This window comes from Syngnathus acus, chromosome 19, assembly GCF_901709675.1.
Source record: "Syngnathus acus chromosome 19, fSynAcu1.2, whole genome shotgun sequence".
Classification (NCBI taxonomy): Eukaryota; Metazoa; Chordata; class Actinopteri; order Syngnathiformes; family Syngnathidae; genus Syngnathus; species Syngnathus acus.
Window position 1 is genome coordinate 4,765,290 of NC_051103.1, and position 24,112 is coordinate 4,789,401.

Below are 24,112 nucleotides of genomic sequence, written 5' to 3' on the forward strand. Positions count from 1 at the left end.
CGCACTTCCTTTTGATATGTCGTCGCCTGCAGAAGAAGGCGGGCTGCGCCGAGCCGTGTGTGCGCGTGACATTGTCGAGCGGGCGCGCAACTTGTTTACCGCTTTTAGACGCTCTGAGCTGAGTGTCCAAATACTGTTAATGAGGGTTTTTTTTTTTGCTTCCGAGTCCTCATCGACAAATCAGTACAGCCACTGGAGGTCATTGTTCTCCCTGAGGTCCAGTGATACGATGCTCCGTTTGTGTGTGTATTTTGACTGGCTCATTAACGCATCACTTTGAGGGATTTGGCGCAAGGCCGGCGATTGGGTCACTGCTTTTTGATAATGTGCTCATCGGTTCCCCTCATTTAAATTTTTCAGGGGGGTTGTGTCTTTACCTTTTGTATTCACGGAGGCTTTTGTCTCCTTCTCTCCTCTCCACAAGGTCACCCCGATTCTTCATCTGACTCTCATTGACATGCGTCTTTTTGCCCTCATTACTGTGTTCCATTCGGCTTTCTCTCGCAACATCTTCGCACTTGTTAGCGCAGCTCTCTTTCGTATCTTTCAGCTCCTTTTGATGATTTTTTTCTTTAATCCAACCTCGCTTTGAATCTCGATGTATATTCGGGGGGGGGCGAAGCGCAAAACTATCTTTGCAGTTGCCACTCATTGATAACGTGCTAATTTCGACACCCATTGTAAGAACGTAATTGGATAGAATATGCTAGCACCGGCCAGCAGTATCACTAAACTACTGTAAGTGACTCAAGAATCTGCAGTAATCGATTTCTTTGCAGATGATAAAGAATATATGCCTGTGAGCATTGTTAGTTTGTCTGCGTTTTATGTCCAAATATCTGTTCCTTAAAAACGCCATCACATGGAACACGGATGCTAATTGTTAGCTCATTTGCGGTGTTAGCATTAAGATAGCAGAATTAAAGGCAAAATTAACACAACATTGAAATGATCTCTTTTTTATGTGTAGCTATTTCCCAATCAGCTGAGGATAGATTCCATAAAAAGCATGTGTCCACATGTTTCTCATTTGTTTTCCCTCCTGTGCTTGACGCCGGTTCTCCAGGTGAGCCCGTATCACCTGTTAATGGGATTAACGTTTGACCTTTCGCCAGTGCTGCGAGGTGGCCTAGTACAGATGGTGTCTGATGGCTGGAGGATTAAAGCCTGATCGCTGGATCTACTGTACTAAAGCTTAGTCAAGTAACCCACCCGCCTCGGTCGTATGGGGTCGGCTCGGCACGAACGGCCCACACACACGTGTACGAACGCACGCACGCACGCACACACCGGGCTAGACAGGAAGCCAAGCAATAGCGTTGTTTTTTTCTTTTTTTTTTTTACAACCAGCTTTCTCTGGATCGCAGCTCCGTCAGCCAGGCCCGCCCGCCCATCACAAAGAACCGCTGCTTTACGAGGGGGTCTGGCTGCTGTAAAAGCCAAGGGTTTGTAGGGGGCCGCGCAAGGCTGTCGAAGGGGATGTAAATTACACAAATAAACCTCCTCGCCGGCACTGATCTTCCCCCAAAAGCGAGGCGGGTGAGAGCGGGTGGTAGAGATAAAGGTATTTTACTGGGCTTCAAGAGAAGCAGAGAATGTGACAAAAGAGGCGGAAAAGGACACAGAGCCAATAAAGTTTTGGGCCGAGTGAATCGAAAAGGACGAAGGCATTGATATGTGAAGCAACCTTTTTTCGTCATGCACATTTTTTGGAGGAACATCCTGTTGCAGTCTTGTTATTACAAACTGTAATTTACCCCACCATGATGCAAAATGTCTTTCATGCTACCACAGCAGAAGCAGCCCCCCCACCCCGCCTATAAAAGGTGGCTTTCATTATTAGGAAACTGGGTGTGCTTTGTAATGCTGGCAGTATTTTGCAACTTGGCAACAATAACAGAGAACGGAAACCAGACCTTCACCAGCGTTTCCTTTCGATGAAATACGACAGCAGAGAACAAATGTTGCCCGAGTTATTTTTGGCACTTGTATTACCAAGCAAACAGCAAACGGATCTTATTTCATAACCGTATGATGCAAATGCAGGTTGAATTGTGCAATTTGGAAGTTTTGCTGTATTTAAATAAGCGGTCGAAAGTTGTCTTCACACCCTTAGGTCATTCAGGACTTAAAAAAAAAAACAGCATTAGTGCTGCCACCGTCATGCACTTACATGGTTAAAAGAGAAAATCCAGAATTGGCTTTTTGTTTCTTTTTAAAAAGCAACGCACGGTTAAATATAGTGTTTCTTAACACACACATAAACACACACGCTGTCATACGCTCTTTTGTTAGCCACTCAATCGGCGTAACCACCGAGAGGGCCGGCTCCTCTTTCGCTACCACTTGACTGCTGCGCCGCGCGAGATAAGCCGAGCCAGTGCGGTCCTGTGACCAGCAAACCTCATGGCGGCTCAGCATAGCGGCATACGGCAAAGCGCTTAAGTTGATTATATAGAGTTGGAGGTTTCCTCAGGGCGGGCACCGGCACGAGGGACCAATGGAGCTCTCGGAGGGGGAAGGAAATGGAAGCGGGCTGTATAATCGTAACGCCATCGTAAATTTTTATCGGTCTCCATATTACATGACATAATAAATATGGCAAATTTTTAGGAATATATTTTTTTATTATTTTTAACGTTTTTTATAAATAAGAACCTGCCACGTTGAGATAGTGTGATATTGTATTCCTTCAGTACCGCAATCGTATTTTACTCGTGTTAGAGGGAACAGCGTTTCAATGTTGACAAGCGGTCAACCATTGTTTGGCACAACAGAAATACCTTGGACGATGCGGCCCGTACTCAGCTTTTTTTTGCCAGACGGCTGAATTTTTTTGGCACAGGCAGACAGCGGGCGGCCACCATTGTTGCCTCCTTTGCTGGAATAATCGGGCACCTGCATTGTGCTGATGATGGCATTTGTCGTCCGTAAGTGTGCGAGTGCCCGCGTGCGATAGCGGCGGATTGTAACAAAGTACCTTACGTGGCTTCATGACAAGCCGCGCTCCAATCTGAAACATGAAGGCTCACTTTGAAACGATTTACAGTGTTTGAAATGAGGTCGCCCGGCACGGGGGGGGTCTATTCCTTTGCGGCTTGCGGCTCAATAACATCATTGATTGTTTGAGCTCTTGTATTGACGACTCTGTTTTAATTTGCTTGGTCTACCCGGACACCGGGAGCAGGCTCGTCTTATCACGCGGTTTGAAGTGCTATGTCACATGGTAATCGTTAGCGTCAGGAAATTCTACAACGTGATGTTCATCCGTTAAGTTACAGATTAGGAAATACGTCAGCAACGCAACGCCTCCCAGGAACGCGCAGAGCAGTCCTTTGCGTTCCAACTGATTAGCCAGATGCGATATTGACCCATTCCCAAATTGGAATCCGTAATCTCGCTAAGGGAGGATTTCTGCATGAGCCCAGGAGGTGAATCTCTTCACGTCACATCTAAAGATGAATGGACGTTGCCGTGTTGATTCGAAACTCCACGTAAAATATACTTGAAGCGCAAAAACATGGCGCGATTGTCAAGGATGAAGCAGAACCTCTGATTGGACATGTGCCTTTTGGTGACAGAGACTCCCCACGCTTTGCTTTCTAGCCACTATCAACAATATTTGATGTACTAGAAACATTTTATCTTCTAATATGCAAATATGTACCTCCATAATTTATTTGGTGCTTTTCTAGTTAAGACCTTTGTATTAAGGGAGGCTGTTTTTTCCTTGCATGTTGGTATTTTAATTATTTTAATCCACTTTAATGGCTCCTTATTGGAGTGTTTTTGTGTTTTATGCGTGACTAGAGTCCACTTCTGAATTTTGCAAACTATATTGAGACCAGAGAGGAAGTCAAGACATTGTGACACTGTTTTTGCTTGTGTGTTGACGTCTTTCTGTGTATTGCCTATACTGTATTGCGTCATTGAGTTGGGTTGCGTACAGCCATTTCGCAACAAGAACATGATTCCGGATAAGAATGGTGAGGGTTGAGTCTTACGTCTCCCAATTCAAATGTTTTGTTGACATGACCCTTGTCATTTGTTCACCGGCACGTTATTATGTCTCAGAGGACGTAAATGACTTCTTATCAGCGGAATAGTCCTATATCGTACCTTATCAGCAGTCGGGAATGCTGCAATGAAGATAATCTTTTACTTATGTGGTTCTGCCATCGGGTATTTTGGGTCCAGGAGGGGGGGAAAAAAGCGAGAAGCGTACTCAAGCAGGTTATCGTGATGTTGCCAGCTTTGTCTCATCCAACTTTGCATAGCAGATAAACACAGACTTGAAAGCATTCAATTTCTTCTTACATGTGGTCTAGACAGTCGGGCTCTTTCTTAGCAATGCGCCGTGTGTTAAAATATGATTCATTCTCTATTTACTCGGCGCAAATATTCTCGTGTCTTCAAGGCTCACTGGCAGCATTGGAAAAAAAAAAAAAGACGGAAGGGAGAAATAAACGTCATATTGCAAATAACGATTTAAGCTGGGATATAGTTAAAGTCTTGAGAAAAGCCATGGCCGGCTGACGTTTTTGTTCGGCTTGACATTGTAACGTATGATGTTTTTTTGTTTTTTTTTCGGACCGCCGCCCTCGCTCCTTTCATAGTTGAGTGGGAGAAGTAATGTAGTTCAGAAGGGGGCATGTAAGGTGGAACAATGGCTCAAAATTATTGAATAAGGAGTGAAAGGGAGTCGGGGTGTGAATGACAATAGGCCAGATTTAGGTGGGGGGTGAGGACTAGGAGGGGGTCCAGATTGATGATAGATCTGCGTTGGTTAAATATTATCAGGGCTCTTTCTGGCGATCGGGCCCCCCGCCCGTCGTGGTACCGCCGAGAGAATGGCGGAGACGCGGCCCGCTAATGATCTGCCCTTCAGAGCCATTCACTTTTCGCATTAGCCTATTTACTTACTATTGAGGCGCTCCCCCTCTCGATGGGTTCACAACACAGATGGTTCGGGTCGCCATAGTGACTGCACAGCTTCATTTCTGTCAGCCCCAGAGCCCCTCTGTGCTTCCTTTCACTTTCTGGGAAGTTTGGCCACAAATGGAATTCAAACATCTTATGTTGTCATCCTAACTTGACCAGATGGACAAACAAATACACAAAGTGAAGCAGTTTATAATTTATTTATTTTCCCTGGAACACTTCAGCCTTGGCGGACGTGCGTTGTAATTTATACTAGCTGGAGTGGAGCTTCAGATTTTGAAATGGAGACGCAATAATGCCAGAGAAGACTGATTGGGCAGATAAAATGTTGCCCTTGGCACTGGGCGAAGGTATGCGCAACATTGTTGAGCAACGGCACATCAATCATCTGGTGTTGACAGAAGCGGATTCACGTTTTGACACAACACACCGCACGTCGATGGCCGCTTTCCACTTCCTTTTTTCGTCTTTGAATTAGTTCCTGTATGAAGCGCTCTTGCCACAACTTCCATTGTCAGAGCGGTGTCTGTGCGGGACTCCCGGATGACCTTCACACGCACTAGGTCTCCTTTCATATGCAACCAACAACAACAATACACACACAAACAGAAGAGTTGAGCTGCTCCATCTCCATTCTCAGCGGTCCTCCCTTTTGAAATGCTGATCACTCCTCCTCCTCCTCCCTCACCGTCATCACCTTCTCTTTTTAAAGCCGCAGAGTCATCCATTCCATTAATTCTGCTCCTGCTGGCCTCCCCGGGTACGAATGAGGCGGACCCCCAAACAACCCCCCCTCCCTTAACCGCCCTGCTGGATGATGCAGGGCAACAGAGGCCACAGCGGCGGCGATGGCAGGGGCATTTGTCATGCTCGCAGTCGTGGCGCTCTGTCGCTCACCCCCCACCCAATGGCCTTTGTTGTCCCCACATCCCAACTTGCTGGCTAAGCAGAGGGCCTTTCACATTTCATTAACATTTGAACCAGCTCTGCATTTTCGGGGGGGGGGCATACAAAAAAAAAGAATCTTCAACCAAGTTTCGCTTCTTCCGCTTCTATCGTTTCTTCAACTAACTGGATACCTTCAAGAAACTTTGCAAGGAACGTTGTCAAGACTGAGAGAATGGAAACTCGGAATACATCAGAGAAAGCTTCCACTGTAGACGTCAACTGAGTGTTTTATGAGTCAGGGAAGGTCAGATTGAATTCCAGGCTTCATCCATTCCAGCCTTTCTCCGTTTTCGACGCATGCATATGTGTCGGTTGCATCAGTTCCGTCTTTTTGCAAGTAACTCTGATTCCATGGAATTAACACCAACGTGGCACTTTTTAGTGTTATTCTTTCGTTTCCTTATCTAGATATCTTGTTGTTTCTTTATATGTAAACTTGCCAACTGGATGGGGGCGGGGCTTTCCGAGTCCCGCATGGCCTGAGCTATTCTTCCTCCGTAGCAATTTTCTCTTTGATTTGCTGAGTGATGGTCTCAAAGAAGCCTAAATGATCATCGCCGAGATGGACTCTCAAACTCAAGGCTGCAGAGTGTGGAAGATTACAAGCAATACAATAAGCTATATAACCCCCCCCCCCCTCCACACACACACACACACACACACCTCCCCCTCCCTCGTTCCGCTGAGGTATTTCCAGAATGCCGCCGGCCCTGATGGATTTATGAGCGGGCCATACTTTGGTAAACACCGATGGTGGACGGCTTTGTCCTCCTCCGGTGTGATATAGTGAAGGTCCCCATAAAAAATGGGAAAACCAGGTTACGGTCACCACAGAGTTGGACTTAACAATAAAAGGCTTTATGGGCAGATATAGGCCTGTACCATAAATGTTGGAATCTGCAGCATTAAAGGGATAATGACAGGGAGGAGCTTTCCAAAGAAGGTCGCCAAGGAAATTATGGCAAAGAGGTCCGTAAAGCATTTTGGCTTCAGTCCCTGTGTTTTTTTTTTTTCTTCCCTTTTGGTGTGAATATGCTGTTGAGTAGATCGACAGAACGCTTCTCGTTCTCATTACACAGTTTCAACTGACAACTGGATGCAAAGTGGCTTTTTTTTTCTTTTTTTTTTTTTGAATGACACAATTATCAATTCCATCTATACTGACAGCACTTGCCGGAAAATGGAGGACATGCCCGTACGTGTTAAGTACACATGCTCTTCTGACTTCATTCCATTCTATGACTTCCTTCGCTACTTTTCTTTCCCGATGTTGCCCCACTGAGCTGCTTTATTAGGTCGCTGCGAAGATTTAGGGAAGATAGGAAGGCTTTGCTAGGGCTTGCCCCAATGTCTTTAGCGCCTGGGCATTAGCCATCTGCAGGCACATGAGCTCGACGGGGGTTGGGGGGGGCACAGGAAGTCCAAAATGAGTCCTCGTCGAATTCAAAAGCGTCCGGCCTTATCTGGTCACGGGATGGTGTTTAGTCTAACCAAGTGTTGAGCGCTTTGACGGGCCTCCCGAGATCTTCTTGGTCTGCTCTTCCTCCACTCTTTTTTTCACCACGCACAATAATCCAGATGACATAACGACCTATTGTTTGTTTTAACCTGACGGCTCATCTCCTCGTCAGAGGAATGGTTTTTGGGAGCGCTCTTTACTGCTCCCTCGCACCCCTGAAGAAAGGCAGCGAGAGGGAGTAGTAAAAATAGTTTGACACCCTCAAGGTCCAGCCAGCAATCTCCTCACCACCCTTGCTCATAAAACCCTTTTGAATTCTAAAATCCCGCCACCCCCTCGTCGTTCCATTCTCCCTCCCTCCCCCCTCGCTCTCCACCAAAGACTCATTTTCAGCTTTGCTCCAGATCGCTTACATAAGCGCCGATTGCCGCACGTGTGATGGATGCTTGAACTTTCTACCCAACTGACCGTCTCCTATCAAGCTAGCAGATCTTTAATCTCACGCTATCAGACTTTGCTTGAAGCCGTTTCACCTTAGGCATGATACGGGAAATTAGCATCTTCTGACAACTGTTAATACTGTCAAGGAATCCATGAGTGTGCTATCAGTGCAGGTGAGGGGGGGGGTCGGGGTTGTCGCCACAGCTCAGGCCTGCACACTGTGCTCTTATCGCATTGAGTAAACACAGCCCGGCCTGCATTGAATGAAGTGTCACAGCGAGTGGGGGCGGAGCACATCCCCCTCACGTACACACCCCTCTGTGCAGATAATCCCAAGTGCTGTTGGTGAGAGCCAGCTGTGGTTCTGGTCAAGGAGGGGGGGGGGGGGAATTGTCGAGGTAATGGGATAGGTGATTCAGTCGTGCTGATAAAGCGAAGAAACATCCCAGCCGTTCCAGTGTCCAGGCTTAACGTCTTTCATAGGACAGAAAATATTAAGTATGTGGATGTGACATGTAATGTATGGAATAAATACCTTTGCACGCATGAGCTGTACCAACCAGCAACTGTACTCTGGATCACATGACACACAGAGAGATTGAAAATCCAGCATCTAGAATGGTTTTATAATGGTGACTGTTTGACCCCGATTAAGATTATTTCTGGGAAAAAGTGCTTTCCCAAATCTAAATAAAGAAGTGCGTGTTGCACATGTCTGGTTGTTTCCAAAGTTATGCATTTGCATAACAAGTAGCAACAATATCGTATGGAATGCTGCAATGTCGAGGAGGAGCGACGCCGACTTTCAGGGATGTGACGCAAGTTGGCGGCCCGATGGAAAGCAGCTGGATTGGACCGAGGCTGTAATTACTGTGAGAAAGAAAAAAAAAAAGCGTCGGTCACCTTGACTCTGGATGCTAAATGCTCGGGTCTCCCGAGTGAGGCGCCTCACACTCAAGGAAAAAAGAAAAAAAAAAAGGTGTAATAGTGTTGCATTGAGTGTTGAAGGTGGGAACCCTTGAATAATGGTGAGATGAGAGCGAGCCGGAGAGGCGAATCCAAGTCATCCGGCGGGTCACCAGGAGGTGAGGCTGCCTACTTGCCGGGGTTCAGGAAAAGTTCAGCTGCATAGCATTAGGCAAATGAGGGAGACTGGGGGAAAAAATGTGAGGGTTGGGAGTGACGAGAGGATGGTAGGAGGGGGGGGGGACCGGCTTGAACCAGATAGACGGACAGGACCAGGATGGGAAATATGTTGGAAAGTATCACATGTTTTTAAGAACTTTTGAGTAGACCGAAAGGAGGCCGCTTTTGCGGTGGTGCCTCTCTCGGGATGCTCTGTGGAGAAGCGCGGTGACGCGTTGAATGGGTTAAAACGGAGGAGGTGCAACGGATGCGGAGGGGAGGGGGTGATGGAGAGGGGGGTTAGTGTGTGTGTGTGTGGGGGGGGGGTGGAGCCTCAGTCCTCAGCTGCTGCGCCTTGTCACATTGCTGCAGAACATGATAGCGGCGACACGCTCCCTCCGTGCGGGCTTGATCCTTGTACGCGCACGGACGCAAACGACGCGCTGATACTGAGGAATCCGCGGACGGACGCCGGGTCGGGTCGGCTTGCTGAATTGCGGGCTCGCGCAGTGGACGACGCGCGCCAGGCTGGGAGACTAAAGCGGACTGTTAAGAAATAATTTTAATTAAAAAAAAGCTGCAATTGGACGGGGTTCCCTCGACTATTTTGCGTGCGCGTTCCTCTTTGGGATTTTATTGCGCGCATATTTTTTTTTTTTTTGCGCGTCTCTGCCGCAGCATGCAGAATGATCTAAATGTCCTCCAGTAGCTTCACATCGCGTCAAAAACAACATGGCAAATGTTCAAATGGATCTATCACTTTTGCTCTGATCCCGTTTGGTGCTCTCTGTTTCTACCTCGGCTGGTGTGCGCACTAGTTTGATACCTTTTTTTTGGGAAGGCAGGGGGGGGTGGGATAACGACCCCCCTGTTTGGTCCGTATGATGTACGAAAGCGTGGACGTAGTGGGACTGAACCCCAGCCCGAACCCCTTTTTAATGATGGATTACTACAACCAGAGCAGAGGGTGTTTGCTCCCGGAGAAAGGACTGGTGCCTGGGGCTCCTCATCCTTACAGCTCGTCCGTCAGAAACCAGCATTGGAACGGTTCCAATCACTGTAGGTACCCCCAACCCCCCTTCTCCCCCACACTTCTATTGAATTGTGTGGATTACCTTTCACGTGATGGAATTTAATCCAGAGCCTTTATATTTTGATTTTATTTCCACAAGTGCACCCTTTCACACTAATCCCAAGCTTCATATCTGCATTATATATACTTGACCCACTTTCTTTGCCCCCCCCCCCCTCCCCTTTTTGTGTGTGTGCATCCATGTTGGCTCTTTTTCCTCAGTCTGGGGCCACAAGGTTGAAATATGCACTTCATACAAACATGGTTCAGCAAGGCACGCCGACTTTAATTAGATCAAACCGCTCCTAGCTGCCTGTCTGCAACCTCTTGGTAATCTCTGTGGCCACAAGTCACACTTCCCGAGCGATCCTGTGGCTTTCACGTGTCCCAAAAACACGCAAATGAACACATTATGGTGTCCGAGTTTAAGGGATTAGTTTGTATGTGCATGGCAAGTTTTTTTTTTTTTTTAGTGGTGCTGCAATCGAGTTTTATTGCAACAACAAAGTGTTTTTGGCAGCTCTGCAAAACCGAGGAATTGCAGGCAGACCTTTAAACCAGAGATGGCTCTGTTGTCTTTCACAGCTGAAGGAGTGTAAAAAAAAGGCAGGAATCTCCACAGGCTCTTAAGGGCCAATTTCCTCCTTGACTCGAGACTTTAGAAGCACATGACAAAGGGAATTTCTTTTTTTAAAGGGACTTTCTGATGTGTGGCGGGAGCAATAAAAGCCCGCACAACTACTCTGCTACTATCTGTGTTTGCCTAATATCGCAAATAACCGCCCTCTGGCCTTAAAGCTGCAAAACATGATACGCTCCGAGCTTGATAGTCATTATTGAATTGGCCCACTAAACAGCTTTAGTGGCAGCATTGATTCGAACCATGTGAGCTCGGTTGAGACCGTGTGGGGGTTTGGCCCAGGAAAAGACCTCTGATCCCTCGCTTCACTCCACATTGTTTAGCTCTGCTGTGCAGTCGCTGCGCGTCAGAGTTTGGGTGGGTCGATGTGGGGCGTTATAGCCTCTGTTTGCCTCACAGGTAATAAAAAAATAGTGGGCGACTGGGGACAGGCGGTGGTGGGTTTAGTGGAGACAGCACGGGTGTCATCACATGGTTGTGGGACTCATTAGATCAGAAGAGCCACAAAACAAAACAGAGCAGCTCTCTGTCGTCACCTCTGCATCTTAAGCAGGAATTCCAAGCAGCCAGGTTCAAAAACAGTTTCCCGAAACATCAGCTGGTATTCTGGTTTTCTGGCCTTCCCTTTTTTTTTTCTTTGTAAAAAGCTGATGATTAAAATACCACTTGTTTCTGGGTAATGTTATGTTCTGTGCTTGTTTGGTTTTCATTTTAGGTAGTTTTTAGCTCTATTTAGTGAGTGTTGTAATTATTGCATTTCATTTTAATGCATCTATATATGTGGGAATGTATAGATAAAAATATGACCTGCTACATAGAGCTTCAGAAGATTTTTCATAGTGCTGTGTTACTACAAAAGTTTGATTTTGCATGTCCAACAGATAATGGTGAACACCTCATAAGCCACACCCCCTTTTCTGATTTGTTGTTTTTCCTCAGACGTGCTGGTTTCTTGTTTATCAAATAAGAGGCACAGGACAAGCCTCGAGATGGTTGATATCAAAACCACCGTTTGAATTGACCAACAGTTGAATAAATGTCAATTGTCAACTCAAACCCAAAGCGTCATAATGCTGAATGTGTGGAATGAAAGGCTGGTCTTGCAGATTAAAATGCCCGTCAAAAACCTTCCAGCAATTACGGACTCATGCATGAAAGAATGTGCGTGGCCTTGTTCACATGACTGTCACACTCACAAACGGGGGTTATGCTGCATGGTGGGCTCAACAGCGCATAGGCGTCTTGTGCTTTGTCTTATTTATTTATTTTAATATCTTTGCAAGGCTTTGTCCTGTGAATGACAACAAAGTGCTCACCAGGGATTTTTCATCGAGAGTGTTCCGGGGCTTTAGCTAGGTTGTTTTCTGAAGTTAAGAGTGCCAAGTGGGCTAGCGGGTAGCTTGGGAGGAGGGGGGTCAAATGAATTGCGGCTTAATCTGACTCATGTGCTATTTAAGGATAGAAGTAGCATTGCAGGAGGCAAGAACAAAAAAGTTTGTTTTCTTCTGCCAAGGGAGGTCAGTCCGACATTTTTTTCATCAGGAAAAAAAAGATTTGTATCTTAAGTGTCCTTTTGTTCACGGTTGACAGACGGAAACATGGAAAGGCGGCGGGTGATGTGTTTAGACTCGGCCGACAGATTAGTGTCAAGCATGCAAACAAACTGTGAACATTACATCCCCCCCCCATCCCCTCTATTATTTGGAACAGTGATTGCACGCTCAGTTCGTTGACATTGACGGGAATTTCGCTATCCCAAACATCCGGACTAAGAGGTCATTTAATATGTACTACACTTGCTTGTCGTCATTAATCCACTTAAGGGTTTCTTGGCAAAGCAGCTTTCTACTTCAGGAAAATTGCAATTTGCGACCGTGTTGACATAAAGTCGGGAAATCCCCCGAAATGAATATTCTAAACTGCGCTATTAGTGCCTCGGCCTTCGAAGATTTTCTTTTGCATCCATATTGAGAGAGCGACCCGTGGACGGTCGCAGATGTTGAAGTGGCATTGAGACAAGGTCCTCTATTCTTCCGGAGGGTGGGGTGGGGGGGGGGCGTCAGACAGGCCCCTTATTGTGCAACATGCCCGAGCTGTTTTTCAGCCATTGGCGACAGTGATTTAGTTGGCCCAAATGCTTGCAACGCTGCAAACACTTGACAGAAAGAGAGAGTGGGCTCAAGTTATGTCCACAGAAACACACCTGCGGCTGAACGTCAATAATCCATTTTTGTCATCGGGGTATGTTCGGAATAGCAAAAGGTTGAAGGGAGTTCAACTGTTCTCTTGCCGTAAAGGCGACGTTTCGCAACCTGCCATCACTCGCTCCCGGAACAGCACCTTGTCACCAACCTTCAAGATTGCTCGCTGCACCTTTTTAATGAGACGCATTTGTCGTTTTGTTTAGCTCAATGCTAACAAACTATGTAAAATGCCATAGACAGGCTAACGAATAGCATTAATATTGCAGTTTTATATCATATTGATATATTTTCAATTATCAAGTTTTTTGGGGGGGGGGGGGGGGGGGGATTTTGGCAGACTTGCGATTAGCGTTTATGCCTCGCAGAGAGGTTCTGGGTTCGAATCTCAGCTCAGGCTCTCCTGTTCACAATTGTTTGAGTGGCTTTTCTCCGTCCCACGTTCCAAAAACGTGCGTTAAATTGTGTGAAAAGTTGTTTTTATGTGGGAGTATACCTGATTCATCATAGAGGGACTGAAAATAACTGTAATCTCACTTTCAATAATTACTTTCCCCCCTTGTGTCTGTTGGTGTTGTGCAGGATGGGGGGGGTTCGGGTGTTTGAGGGTTGTGCCCTTTAAAATATTCATAGCTTCTTCATTTAAATCAATTCGCAGCGTGGGCGCAGCCAAGCGTCAACTGTCAGAAATGGAGCTGGCCCTGTTGTAATCACTTCTTTACTTATCTCTACAGATGGCTTGCTCGCAACGCGCCGTGCATGGCTAGCTCCTCAGTACACCCACGGAGGGCTCTCTCCACCCCCCCCTCCCATCTCCATGTTCCATAGCCATCCCCTCATAATGGAACACATATAAATTCATCTGGCTATTGAACCTGGTACATTCATCACCGCAGAATTCATCTGCGAGGCATTTTCATTCCCAAAGTGTCTCCTTTCTCCGGCTCACTTTATCTCCGCCCCCCCCCCCCCTCCAACCCACCCACCGCGTATCTATATGGTAAAATCTGCAACCTGCCAGGCCGTAAGCTAGGCAGTTAGTGTCACTATAAATCCTTAAATGCACACCTTCCCGTGTACCTTATAATTTTCTGTATTTAATAAATAAGACTGGGAAATCGTCTACATTAAAAGCAGGAGTGGTCACATGACTGTCGGGTGTACCTACGCAAACACCACAATGGAATGCCATCCTGTTTAGAGAGTGGGGAAGCCAAGAAAATGGGCTCGAGCTTAGCGTGCTAAAAATACTAAAGCTCCGGTAGTTTTTTTGCTGTCTGCGCAGAAAATAGCACGGGGTTACTGCGCCCGTCTCAGTCAGTCAGTCAGCAGGCACAAGAAGCCACCGCCGTGGGCCTTTTCCTGCCTTGTGTCTTTTATAAGAAACAAAAGCGCATACGGGATTACTCAAAGCTTAATCTTTATTTGTGCAACAACTACCCCCCCTTGCTACAATTGTGGTTTTGATTAGCTAGCATTCCTCCTTCTAAGATAGACAAGATAACTGCTCTCTGCCAGATAATCTCATTAGTGTCCTGATTTAGGCCGGCTATCGTAATATCTGGTCTAAGTGCCTTCCTGGAGGAAGACAAGGACCTCCTCTATGTCTGGATTTATGGAGCCTTTTTTTTTTGTAATGTAACTTTAGATATACATACTGTGTATCTTCATCTCTTTGGCTCCGTCACGGGACAAGACCAGACCAGAGCAGACTGGCCCATCTTGATTCAATCCCTCCGAATGTCGCTCTGCTCCCACAGCCCCTTTTCAATCATTTCATATTCATTACTTGTACGTCTGGAACTCGGCCTCCCGACATTTGACTCTTAAAGGCCCACCTGGGACCCAGATGAAATAGACTGCCAACATGAAGAGATGGAAAGGAGGAGTGCATAAGCGCTTCGTGATAGATTGGACGGTCTGTCGCGACGACGGAGGCAGACGCGATCGGGTTACCGGCCGGCCCGCTTGTTTGTGATAGAAGTATTGTGTCAACTGAGAGATGGCCTGAAGCTTGACTACTCCAAACACATGTAGGTTAAAACAGGACACCGGAGGAGGGGGATTATGTTTATGAATAGAGCCACTTGGTGATAAGGGGACTTTTGTATGCAGCAGCCCAAGCTTTTCATGTTTAGACAAATAGATAAATGCTTGATAGGAAACACGACACTTAATCTCAAGTATATGTTTGAAATATTTATTTGGTAATTGTGTGCCCCTTTCTTTTTGTTGTCATAGATCCTCTGTGCATGCTTGAATTCTTAATGTTGTGCTTTGTCTTCATACACCCCCGCATTGCAAGCCAAAATGGCTCCTGTTAAGAGCACAGACAAGGCAACCATTTACACTTATTAAAACATACACATATTTTATTTAACCCTACACAAAAAAGTATAGAAGAAATGCTATCGTATTTTTTGTGTATGAATGATTTGGTCATTCATAAAAATAAACTAAAGAAGTGGACCCAAGGTTGATCCTTGAGGGACACCTCTAATGAATTTAATGTTTCATGCATTTAAGCAAATCCTTTGCAATCCATTAATTGAGGAAATCGACGATGCCCATCGCTTGTAAATTGAACCAAAATAGTTGGCGGTTCTCAATAATCCGGCTCCATCTTCTCATGGCTTTTTCACCATTTCTGGGAACCGTGTTCACAGTGCTGCCTGGGTCTTACAATAGAGTTGGATTATTGTGTCTGGGCTGTCGGCACCTCTCAGCCCGAAAGAAAACACGAGAGCGAGGACAGAGAGATCTCAGGCAGCAGGGGAGGGAGGGGGGCTGGGCTGATCCGTGGGAGGCCTGGCATCTTCAAATGATATCTGTGGATATATTTTTAGCAAACGGAGTAAAGGTAGACAGGAGGTTGGCTTGGCTGCTCAACACGCCTTTTTTTTTTTTTTCCGAGTGTGACAGACTTGGCCTGCATTCCATGGCTACCAACAGGCTGGTACAAAATGACCCAAATCCTCGTCCTATTAAAACCAGGCAAAGTATTTGCCTCCGTCCGTCCGTCCCTTTTATAACGTCAAGATTAAACCGAAAAGAATGCTGCCATTTTGCCAGTGTGTGGCCCAGTTTTCATGGGAAACCCCTCATTACCTTTCGCCTTCTTGAAATGAGGTCATGCGGCTGATAAAAGAGGCCGGTCTAATATGTGAGCAGTCGGCCCTTTTATATCAAGCACGGTGCGTGCAGTGTGCATGGCTGCCCAAATGTGCAAAGTTGCTCCACTCGTGTAAATAATGCAGTGCACGTAATGCAGATGATCAAACCGATGGCACATTTGATGAAAAAGCTTTTCCCTTTTACCTATTCACCTGGCCACCCCTTATTCCACTTGCCATCAACTTGGATGCCGGTAAGATCCACTGGCGAGTACTCACTCGCCGAGGCCTTTCATGCCTCTAATCCCCAACACCTTAGAAGACATGCATGGGAATCTCTGTCAGATGACTTAAAAGGATGGAAGGATGGAGGAAGCCCTCCCCGCCTCCCTCCATAAAGCCTGCTGGGATGCACCGTGGGCTCGATGCATCCGACCCCAACCTGCTTCAGCGCTCAGTGGGAAACCCCATCACAGACTCCCCTTGAGCTGCTCTGCGCCGACTCTTTGATCTTATTGTGGAAGCGAGTGAGCTTGCCTGCTGCCTGGCAGGCAGAGAGAGAGAGAGAGAGAAACCCTTCATGCCCAGGGTTGAAGAGGTGGAGTCAGCTTCAGTGGAGAGGCTTAATAACTGTATTAACATCAGTGGCTCCCACAGGACCCGTGCTCGTGAGTAGAGAGAGAAGGAGGGGAGCACTTCAAATTTGCTTTCCCTCACTTGAATTTGCTTCCAGTTAAACGCTCATTTTCCTGCAGAGTCATGAGTGGCAAGTGTTTGCAGATGCGTGCAAAGCCTCACCTGCGTGTTGCCCGATTCATGACAGTCCTCTTTGTTCCCTGAATTATGCATCGACAACTGCTGAATAAATGATGGGCCCCACTTAGCTTAATGGACAGAGTTAACTGGGAAGAGGTGTGCGCTCCTATTGGTCGTCCAAGTGGGTCACAATAAATGCTTTCCCACAAGGTCGGGATGAGGCCCCCGCTCGTAAGGCCGAGAGACGGAACAGTCAACACAGGGCGGCTGCGGTTAACTGGACCCTTGAGGGACAAAGAACAAGCCAAGGGAGAAGTGGAAGCTCACCTGACACCTCGGTTCAAGTTATTTGAAAAAGAAGCCCGGCGGTAAATCGGCCATGTTTATGGCTCTGACAGAATATTTGGAAGAAGCCACACGAGTGACTTGAAATCACACAGCGCTCCTCCGAGGTGGCGGAATTTGACCGACTTCCTGCCCAGGCTCACCCAAAATATCACGGCTGACGAAAACCAGTCGTCATAAGGAGGCTAGAAAATTGTGTGTGTGTTGGAAATGATCAAATGGCTCCCTCCAGGCTACACGGAAAGGTCAGGGATTCATGCAGGAAATTGGTGTCTGCAGAAGCACAGACAACACACACACAGACAGACGGGAAGCTTAACTTGTCCTTCATTAAATTCGAGTAACATCCCACTGTGCTCTCTTGATGACTCCGCTAGGCTGCTAACTTAGCCTCCCGATGCTATCTACAAAATCCCATCGTCTCAAATACCAACGTGACTAAAGACAAATGAGTCTGTCTTTCGCTTTTTTTTTTTTTTTCCCCAAATTTTCCGCTAAGGAGCCCCCTGACACCGCACATCAGACAGCGGAGTCAACTGCGTGTCATCAGTCATCATTAGGAGAGGGGTGGCCGGCTGCCGGCAAAAGGTATCGTGGGGATCCTGATGCTTTTAGCTGCGGTTCATTATGCTGCCAAGATTTGCTCACGTTGCGGCCGCAGCCTGAAAAGAATACACTTGCTTGGTTGTGTGATGACAGCAGTAGTTTATTTTTTGTGTGTGTGTACAATCAATTATATATATTAAAGAAGGCAGCACTTTTTTAGCAGTTAATAATAATGTTTTATAAAAAACAATTTAATAAAATTTAATTTGGAAAAAACTTAATTTAAAAAAATTAATTCAAATAATAATTTTAAATAATTAATGAAAAACAATCTAATAAAATGTAATTTGGAAAAAACTTAATTTGAAAAAGAATAATTCAAATAATAATTTTAAAAAAATAATTAAAACCAATGTAATAAAATTGAATTTGGAAATTTTTTTAAAGATTAATTCAAATAATTAGAAAAAAATGATCAGGTCATTTGTTTTGATGTGTAGCGATGTATTTTGTACATCATGTTGTCGACACATTTTTAATGGCGTACAAACTTTCTGGCATCAAGAAGCGCTTTAACAAAGTAGTGACAAGATAATTCCATGTTTGCCGCATCTCCGTGTCTGCACCTGCGCAAATACTTCCATTTACATGCGCAATGATATGCTTTCAACTCCGAGCGTGACACTTTGAGCTAATTTATGAAGGGACATGTTATCATTAGGGGATGGAATGCGTTTCAGCCTGTCGGGGCTTGCACCTCCATGTTGCCCGGCGAGCGTTGATGAATCCGTGGTAACAAACACGAGCGCGTTTGGGAATTTAAGAGAAAAGGCCCGTGCGAGCCCATTATTTAGCATCGTTGCACACACTGTCGTCGGGAGTCACACACACGCTGCACTCCTGACCTCTCCCTCATTTCCACTGTCATGCCTCCGCTCTGAAGTCGAGAAGATCAAACCTCGGTAATCTATTCCCCTTGTGATTGACTATTGTGTTATCCGCCCAGAGTGTGAACGGGGGAGCGAGGGAAAGAGCGAGGAGGGCAAAGGGAGAACCGAGTCCAAAGAAGTGCTTTAACATGACAAAGCTTGTCCCCGGTGATCTTCTCTTCTCTCCATATCTCTGATGAGCTTCCCAGAGCTTCCTCTCCAGGTCCACTTCAGCCCTCGCATGTAAAATAGCTCCTCATATTTATGACTCCTGCTGAATATGCGCTTAAGAATCAGGACGAAGGCTTTCAATGCTGTCAGTCACGTCGGATTAGCGAGTATCAATGTGCTGATAACCTCTCTGTTAGAGTGAGTGGAGAGCAAACACTCAAGCGGGAGTATTCATGAAGGCCCTTTGGCCCCCCCATGACACAGAGAGGCACTGTGTGACACCCAGCCCGATAAAGCTGAATAGAGTTTGGTTAATGTGTACGGATGGCAGTGCAGCGCTAGGTCGACATTGCGTACAAGTAAAGAAGGTCATGTTCTATACAGAGATGATCTTGATTTTTTTTATTCTAGCGCCGCCCCTGGTGCAGCTACAATATTCTACAATTAAGGCAATTTAACCGAGAGGCTTTAATGCTTCGTTTTTTAAGATTAAAAACATTGTAAAAAGGCAGCGGGATTTGCGTTATAACTCAGCGACGACCCTGAGTTTCATTTACCAACGGCCGATTTATTCACTTGGCGAGAGTTGACAAAGGGAGGTTAGGCGGCGGCTACGCCTTCTGCCAGCCGAGCGTGTGTGCGTGTCAGAGAGCAAACAGGTCGGCGTGCACAGCTTTGTTTGGGGAGTTCAGGGAGGGGAGGAGCGGGGGGGGACTTTCTTTTTGAAATATTTGCTAGCGTCCATTTGCAGGAATGTGAAGGAAGTCTTCTAGTTTGACAAGTTTTTGTACCCATATTGTATAGCTTACAAAAATACAGTCATGTGTGTGTGTCCACATGGTGTGCCCACCGCTTCATCAGCTCCAGCCAAGTGTCCTCAGCCGCCCGGGGGCAAATGCCAACTGGCATCGACTCTCTGTCACTCAGCACACTGAAACAGCTGCCGGTTAGAGTTGCACCATGTTCCTCGCGTTGTTGCCAGGGAACTTGCTGCACCCGCCCCCCCTCCCAACAACACGGCTGCTGTTTATAATTCCTTTCTTGCATTTGCGTTCAACATGCTCAGCGCTTTATTGTCTTTAAAAATGTACTCACAAGGCAGCAGCAGCAACTCTGAGGAGCTACAGCGGTTGTTGCACAACATTGAGTCCCTGCAGACCTCACCTTTGCCATCTGCCCCATCCCCTCACTTGGTGCCCCCTCCCCCAGTTCATCCACACATGTTCTCGGTTGCGGCCCCCATTTGCCGGGGCGGTGCTGATAGCTATGTTGTTATTTCAGAGCTCTGGAAGTTATCTGGGAGCCCTTCGGAGCATCCCGATGTTGATTTGCAAGATTTGATTTTCATACCTACAGCATGCAAACTGCACATTTATTGCACATCTTCGCCATATTTTAAGCACACGTGTCCTGGCTAAACGCCCCCCCCCCTCCCCCCTCCTGCTTCAGGCCCAACACAAACATCTCCACTTCCTGGGATGGCGGTAACAGGCTAGAAAAACTCCTTAGCCCAGAACGCCCTGCCCTTCGGCCTCTGCTCGGACCCTCATCTATCACTCACACATGTGCTTTTCCATGGTCATAGTGGGAGGCATTAATCATTTGGAGCCAATCTGCCGCACTATCCATCAAAATTTAGGTGTCGGGGCTTGCGTGGTCTTCAAACATACTGCGCGGGGCCTTTAACAAGTCGAGCTGTCACATCCATTTGTGCTCCTGCTGCAATATGCGCAAAGTGCAGCGCTTGCAAAACAAACTGTCATTTCTTTGAAACGTCAAACATGACGTGTCATTTGCCACGGGAAAAAAAGTCTGAATAATTGGATGGCGTGATATGACCACTCTATCAGTAAAATGAAATCAAAGTTAATATACCATTCATCTATGACAATTTTTTTATTCTCAGGGCATTGAATGCTGCTATTGTTGACGTCACTATCCTGAGAAGGTAGACTGCAAGATAAACATGTAGCGGCTTAGATGGAGCACGACAGTGGTGGAGGGGGGCTTTGTTAATCTTCCTAACTCGCCTTCACGGAAACCCAAATGCGCATATTTGTTGATTCATCTTGATTGACCCCAAAAAAAATATTTTTCAAACACGGTCAATGAATGACTAATGGCCTTCGCTGCTCACTTGTTGCACTTTCATCGCGTATAAAAGCAAAAAATGGCCGCCAGTTGTTTGATGCATGAGCCCACGACTGGCTGCCTTTCATTGGACTCTTTTGCACCCCTGAGGCTTTTTCATTGGCTGTCCCACTTCATTATTTTGAGTCGACTTACAAGCCTTTGGCGTGGGGGTCTGTCTAGGATCTCTTCTATAGCGCACTCGCTGCATTGCAAGACAAATGGACCTCTTTATATTCTTCTACGTGTCCCACATTTGTGTGTGTGTGTTCACATAACCTAATACAACACAAGTGGATGACCCCAGTCCAAGACCCCTCAAGTCTCTCGTCCAGAGTCCCGCCAGCCCAGCAGCCAGCCCGCTTAACGTAGTTAGCCGGCCCCTAATGACGGTGAAATGTCATCAATATGGCGGACAGCTGGACCCGGTCACCAGTGGGGATGAAAGCTAATCAAATCTCCACGGGCTAACCCAAAGCTGAACCTCCAGAACTGCTCGGCAGCACAGGACCGAGACAGACATCAGTCTGGAGCTTTCTTCTATGTGTGTGTGTGTGTTTTGATTCCTTTTGAAGTGCTTGACGCTCGCCAGACTACTCCAACGACGGAACGACTGCACGCGCCGCTTCATCATCGGGATGTCTGGCGCATGTTTGTCCGTTTGCGCGGAGTTATGCCGTAATTGTTTTAGGAGGATGTGGCTGAGTGCAAACCCTCCAACCCCAACCCCACCACCCCCTTAAGTGCGCTTGTGGCTAGTCAAGTGAATCTTAAAACCGCCATTACAAACCGCTCACACATGAACGTAATTAAATAATTGCTTTGAAAGCAGCACATTCCATTAAGCTAGCATGCTAGCTGCGCGGTAGAGAGTGACAGACCGTTTTTTTTTACTCTTCTCAAACCCATGTTCAAGTCCGACTCGCCTGTGTACATTTGAAGGGTTTTTAGCATGTTGCAAGAACCCGGAAAGCTGCTTTCCGGGCGACGTGAGTCACTTCCTCCGCTGTATGATTGTGCGACTCGGACAATAATAGGCAGTGTTGATTGAGAGACTGGATGGTGTTGAATAATAGCTGGTGGAGAGCTGCAGGCTGGGCGAGAAGCTTCTGCAGTCACAGGCCTGCCATTGTTTTGGTTCATGTCTCGGCCTGACGGGACTCCAGAAGCCAGCCATTGTATTTAATTACAGTTGCCAGCCCCCCCTCCCCTCCACAGACTCATGTCCTCGTGTCCCAGATTTCCATGGATGCTCTCATTAAGACTGTGTGCGAGAGACAGGAAGAGAGAGAGTCCACTGATAAGGAAAATCCCATGCATGCGTTGATGAAGATGTCATTTTGATGCGAGGCGGGGGCAGGGGGGGTCACAGCGTATGTTTGTCTATACGTTTCTAATCAAGGCAGCTTTTAATGTGCATGAAGAGGCCCGCTCTTGCTGGAATAAAGCCACGCTTTAATTAGTCCACTTCAAAAACTGTGAATGGCCGCTTGCTAATGAGAGAATATGCCACGTTATGTAAGACGTGCTCTATTTGGGGTTTAATTTGTTTGACACGGGTGTAGTGCCGGCACGGCCCGGCGGCGTGACGGGCGCCGCGGGCTCCAGATGACACCCACAGAGGTGCAATGAAAGGCAAAGGACGGACACTTCCTGCCTGCGGTCTCCAAATTAGGGCTGAATTATTTAAAAAAAATATTGCTCATTGTTTGATGCTGAGCAGGCAAGATGTTTTTCTTCTAGGAAAACCGCAAATAGATCTGGGAGTGTTTATTTTAGTAGCGGCGAACATAATCTCGCGTCCGCGCACCATCTGCCTCGCCGACACGGAGGTTGGCAAGCTGGGCTGAAACGTTGGCGCAGATCTGACAGGAAGGTGGTCTCGCGTGTCTATCCCATCCGACGTCGTATTGAGCGTGACGTCATTCCAAGGCATCATATTGGCATGTGAATAAAAGTGGAAGACAACATGGCCTAGTTGCATGCGTGCACTGAGCTCAAGCGGGGATTATGGCATTATTTGCTCTACCACAGTGTGTGCCTTCTTTCATATTTGACATCCGTGTTCCGCCGTGCACAAAAACTGTCAACGCTCACGCAGGATATTGAGGTCAAAGTCCAATACATATTACATGAAGACAACAGCTAAGCATATATGTTTTATTCTTACGACTTGTATACTCTATTCAAGTTTTCGCAACGTTCCCATTCTAGATGTGGATGGGGGGGAAGCAATTAGACTCGCTTGCAGTTTTTCCCCCCCCCTTCATCCGACGAGGAGTGAGTTGCTAAGCATCCCGACTTAAAGGCTTGATTATATAAGAATAAATAAAAGAACAACTGCAGGCCGTGTATCAGAGGGAAGCACTTTGTTTGAACCCTGCCAGCAATGCAGTTCCTCGCATCAAGACATCATTTTGGCTCCAAGGGGGTAGAAAAAGCCTGCAAAGGGTGGGCTCGCGATTTCTTTGATGATCCGGGTGTGTGTTGGTGCGTGCCGCATCTCAAAACGAACATTCAAGCAGTGTGTGTTCAAGGTGCCGCTCCGTGAATGTCACCATTTATCGATTAAGCGCTTTTTGGCTTAGCCCCCCCCTCTTCATCTTGTTGCTTTTTCTCTCCCCGCAGCGATAGAGACGCAGAGTACCAGCTCGGAGGAGATAGTGCCAAGCCCACCCTCGCCTCCCCCGCCGCCCCGCGTCTACAAGCCCTGCTTTGTGTGCCAGGACAAGTCCTCAGGGTACCACTATGGTGTCAGCGCCTGCGAAGGCTGCAAGGTGAGATTCAGGGCCCTTTTCTCGGAATCTGCTTCGCCAGCAATTTTATTTGACTGCCTCATAACCGTCATTTGAAGTCTTGACGGGGTAGGGGAGAGGGGGGCGGGGGGGTTTGAATGTCATACAACACTTTGGAGTGCAATTTTTTTCTTGTGTGATAAGATCCTAAATTAATCTGTGTTGTTCGCGGAAGTTACAGAGAGTCTTCAAGTCTATCATGCAAACAGATGGAATTTTCAAAAATGAGATAAAATCCATATCTTATCACGTATGTACATTTGCACGACATGCAGTCACGTCGATTTTTTTTGCTGATGTGTGCACATCTGTGTTATCACTTGCTGTCAAAGGTACAGTGGTGCAAAAGTCTTAGTTCACATGTTTTCGCTCTTTGTAAGATTATTAGAAATTTTAAATGGCAAGAAGAAAAAAAAAATAGCCTTTGGGTTTTGGCATTCCGGTTTTTCGTTATTTGTGTTCACTCACATGTAATGTAAGTACCAGGTGTTTTGGCTTTT

The 24,112-nt window shown here is 46.7% G+C and overlaps 1 protein-coding gene across 4 annotated transcripts in view; it reads left to right on the forward strand.

Moving 5' to 3' along the window:
* raraa (retinoic acid receptor, alpha a) overlaps nucleotides 1-24,112 on the forward strand; it is a 69,274-nt gene that overhangs the window by 36,382 nt on the left and 8,780 nt on the right. For 3 of the 4 annotated variants that reach the window (XM_037278461.1, XM_037278460.1, XM_037278462.1), the window contains one exon: nucleotides 23,446-23,594. In XM_037278461.1, the coding sequence (XP_037134356.1) occupies nucleotides 23,446-23,594 (149 nt within the window). Of the gene's footprint in view, nucleotides 1-9,264; nucleotides 9,974-23,445; nucleotides 23,595-24,112 lie in introns of those variants that run through there. The other variant, XM_037278459.1, reaches the window with a different exon arrangement.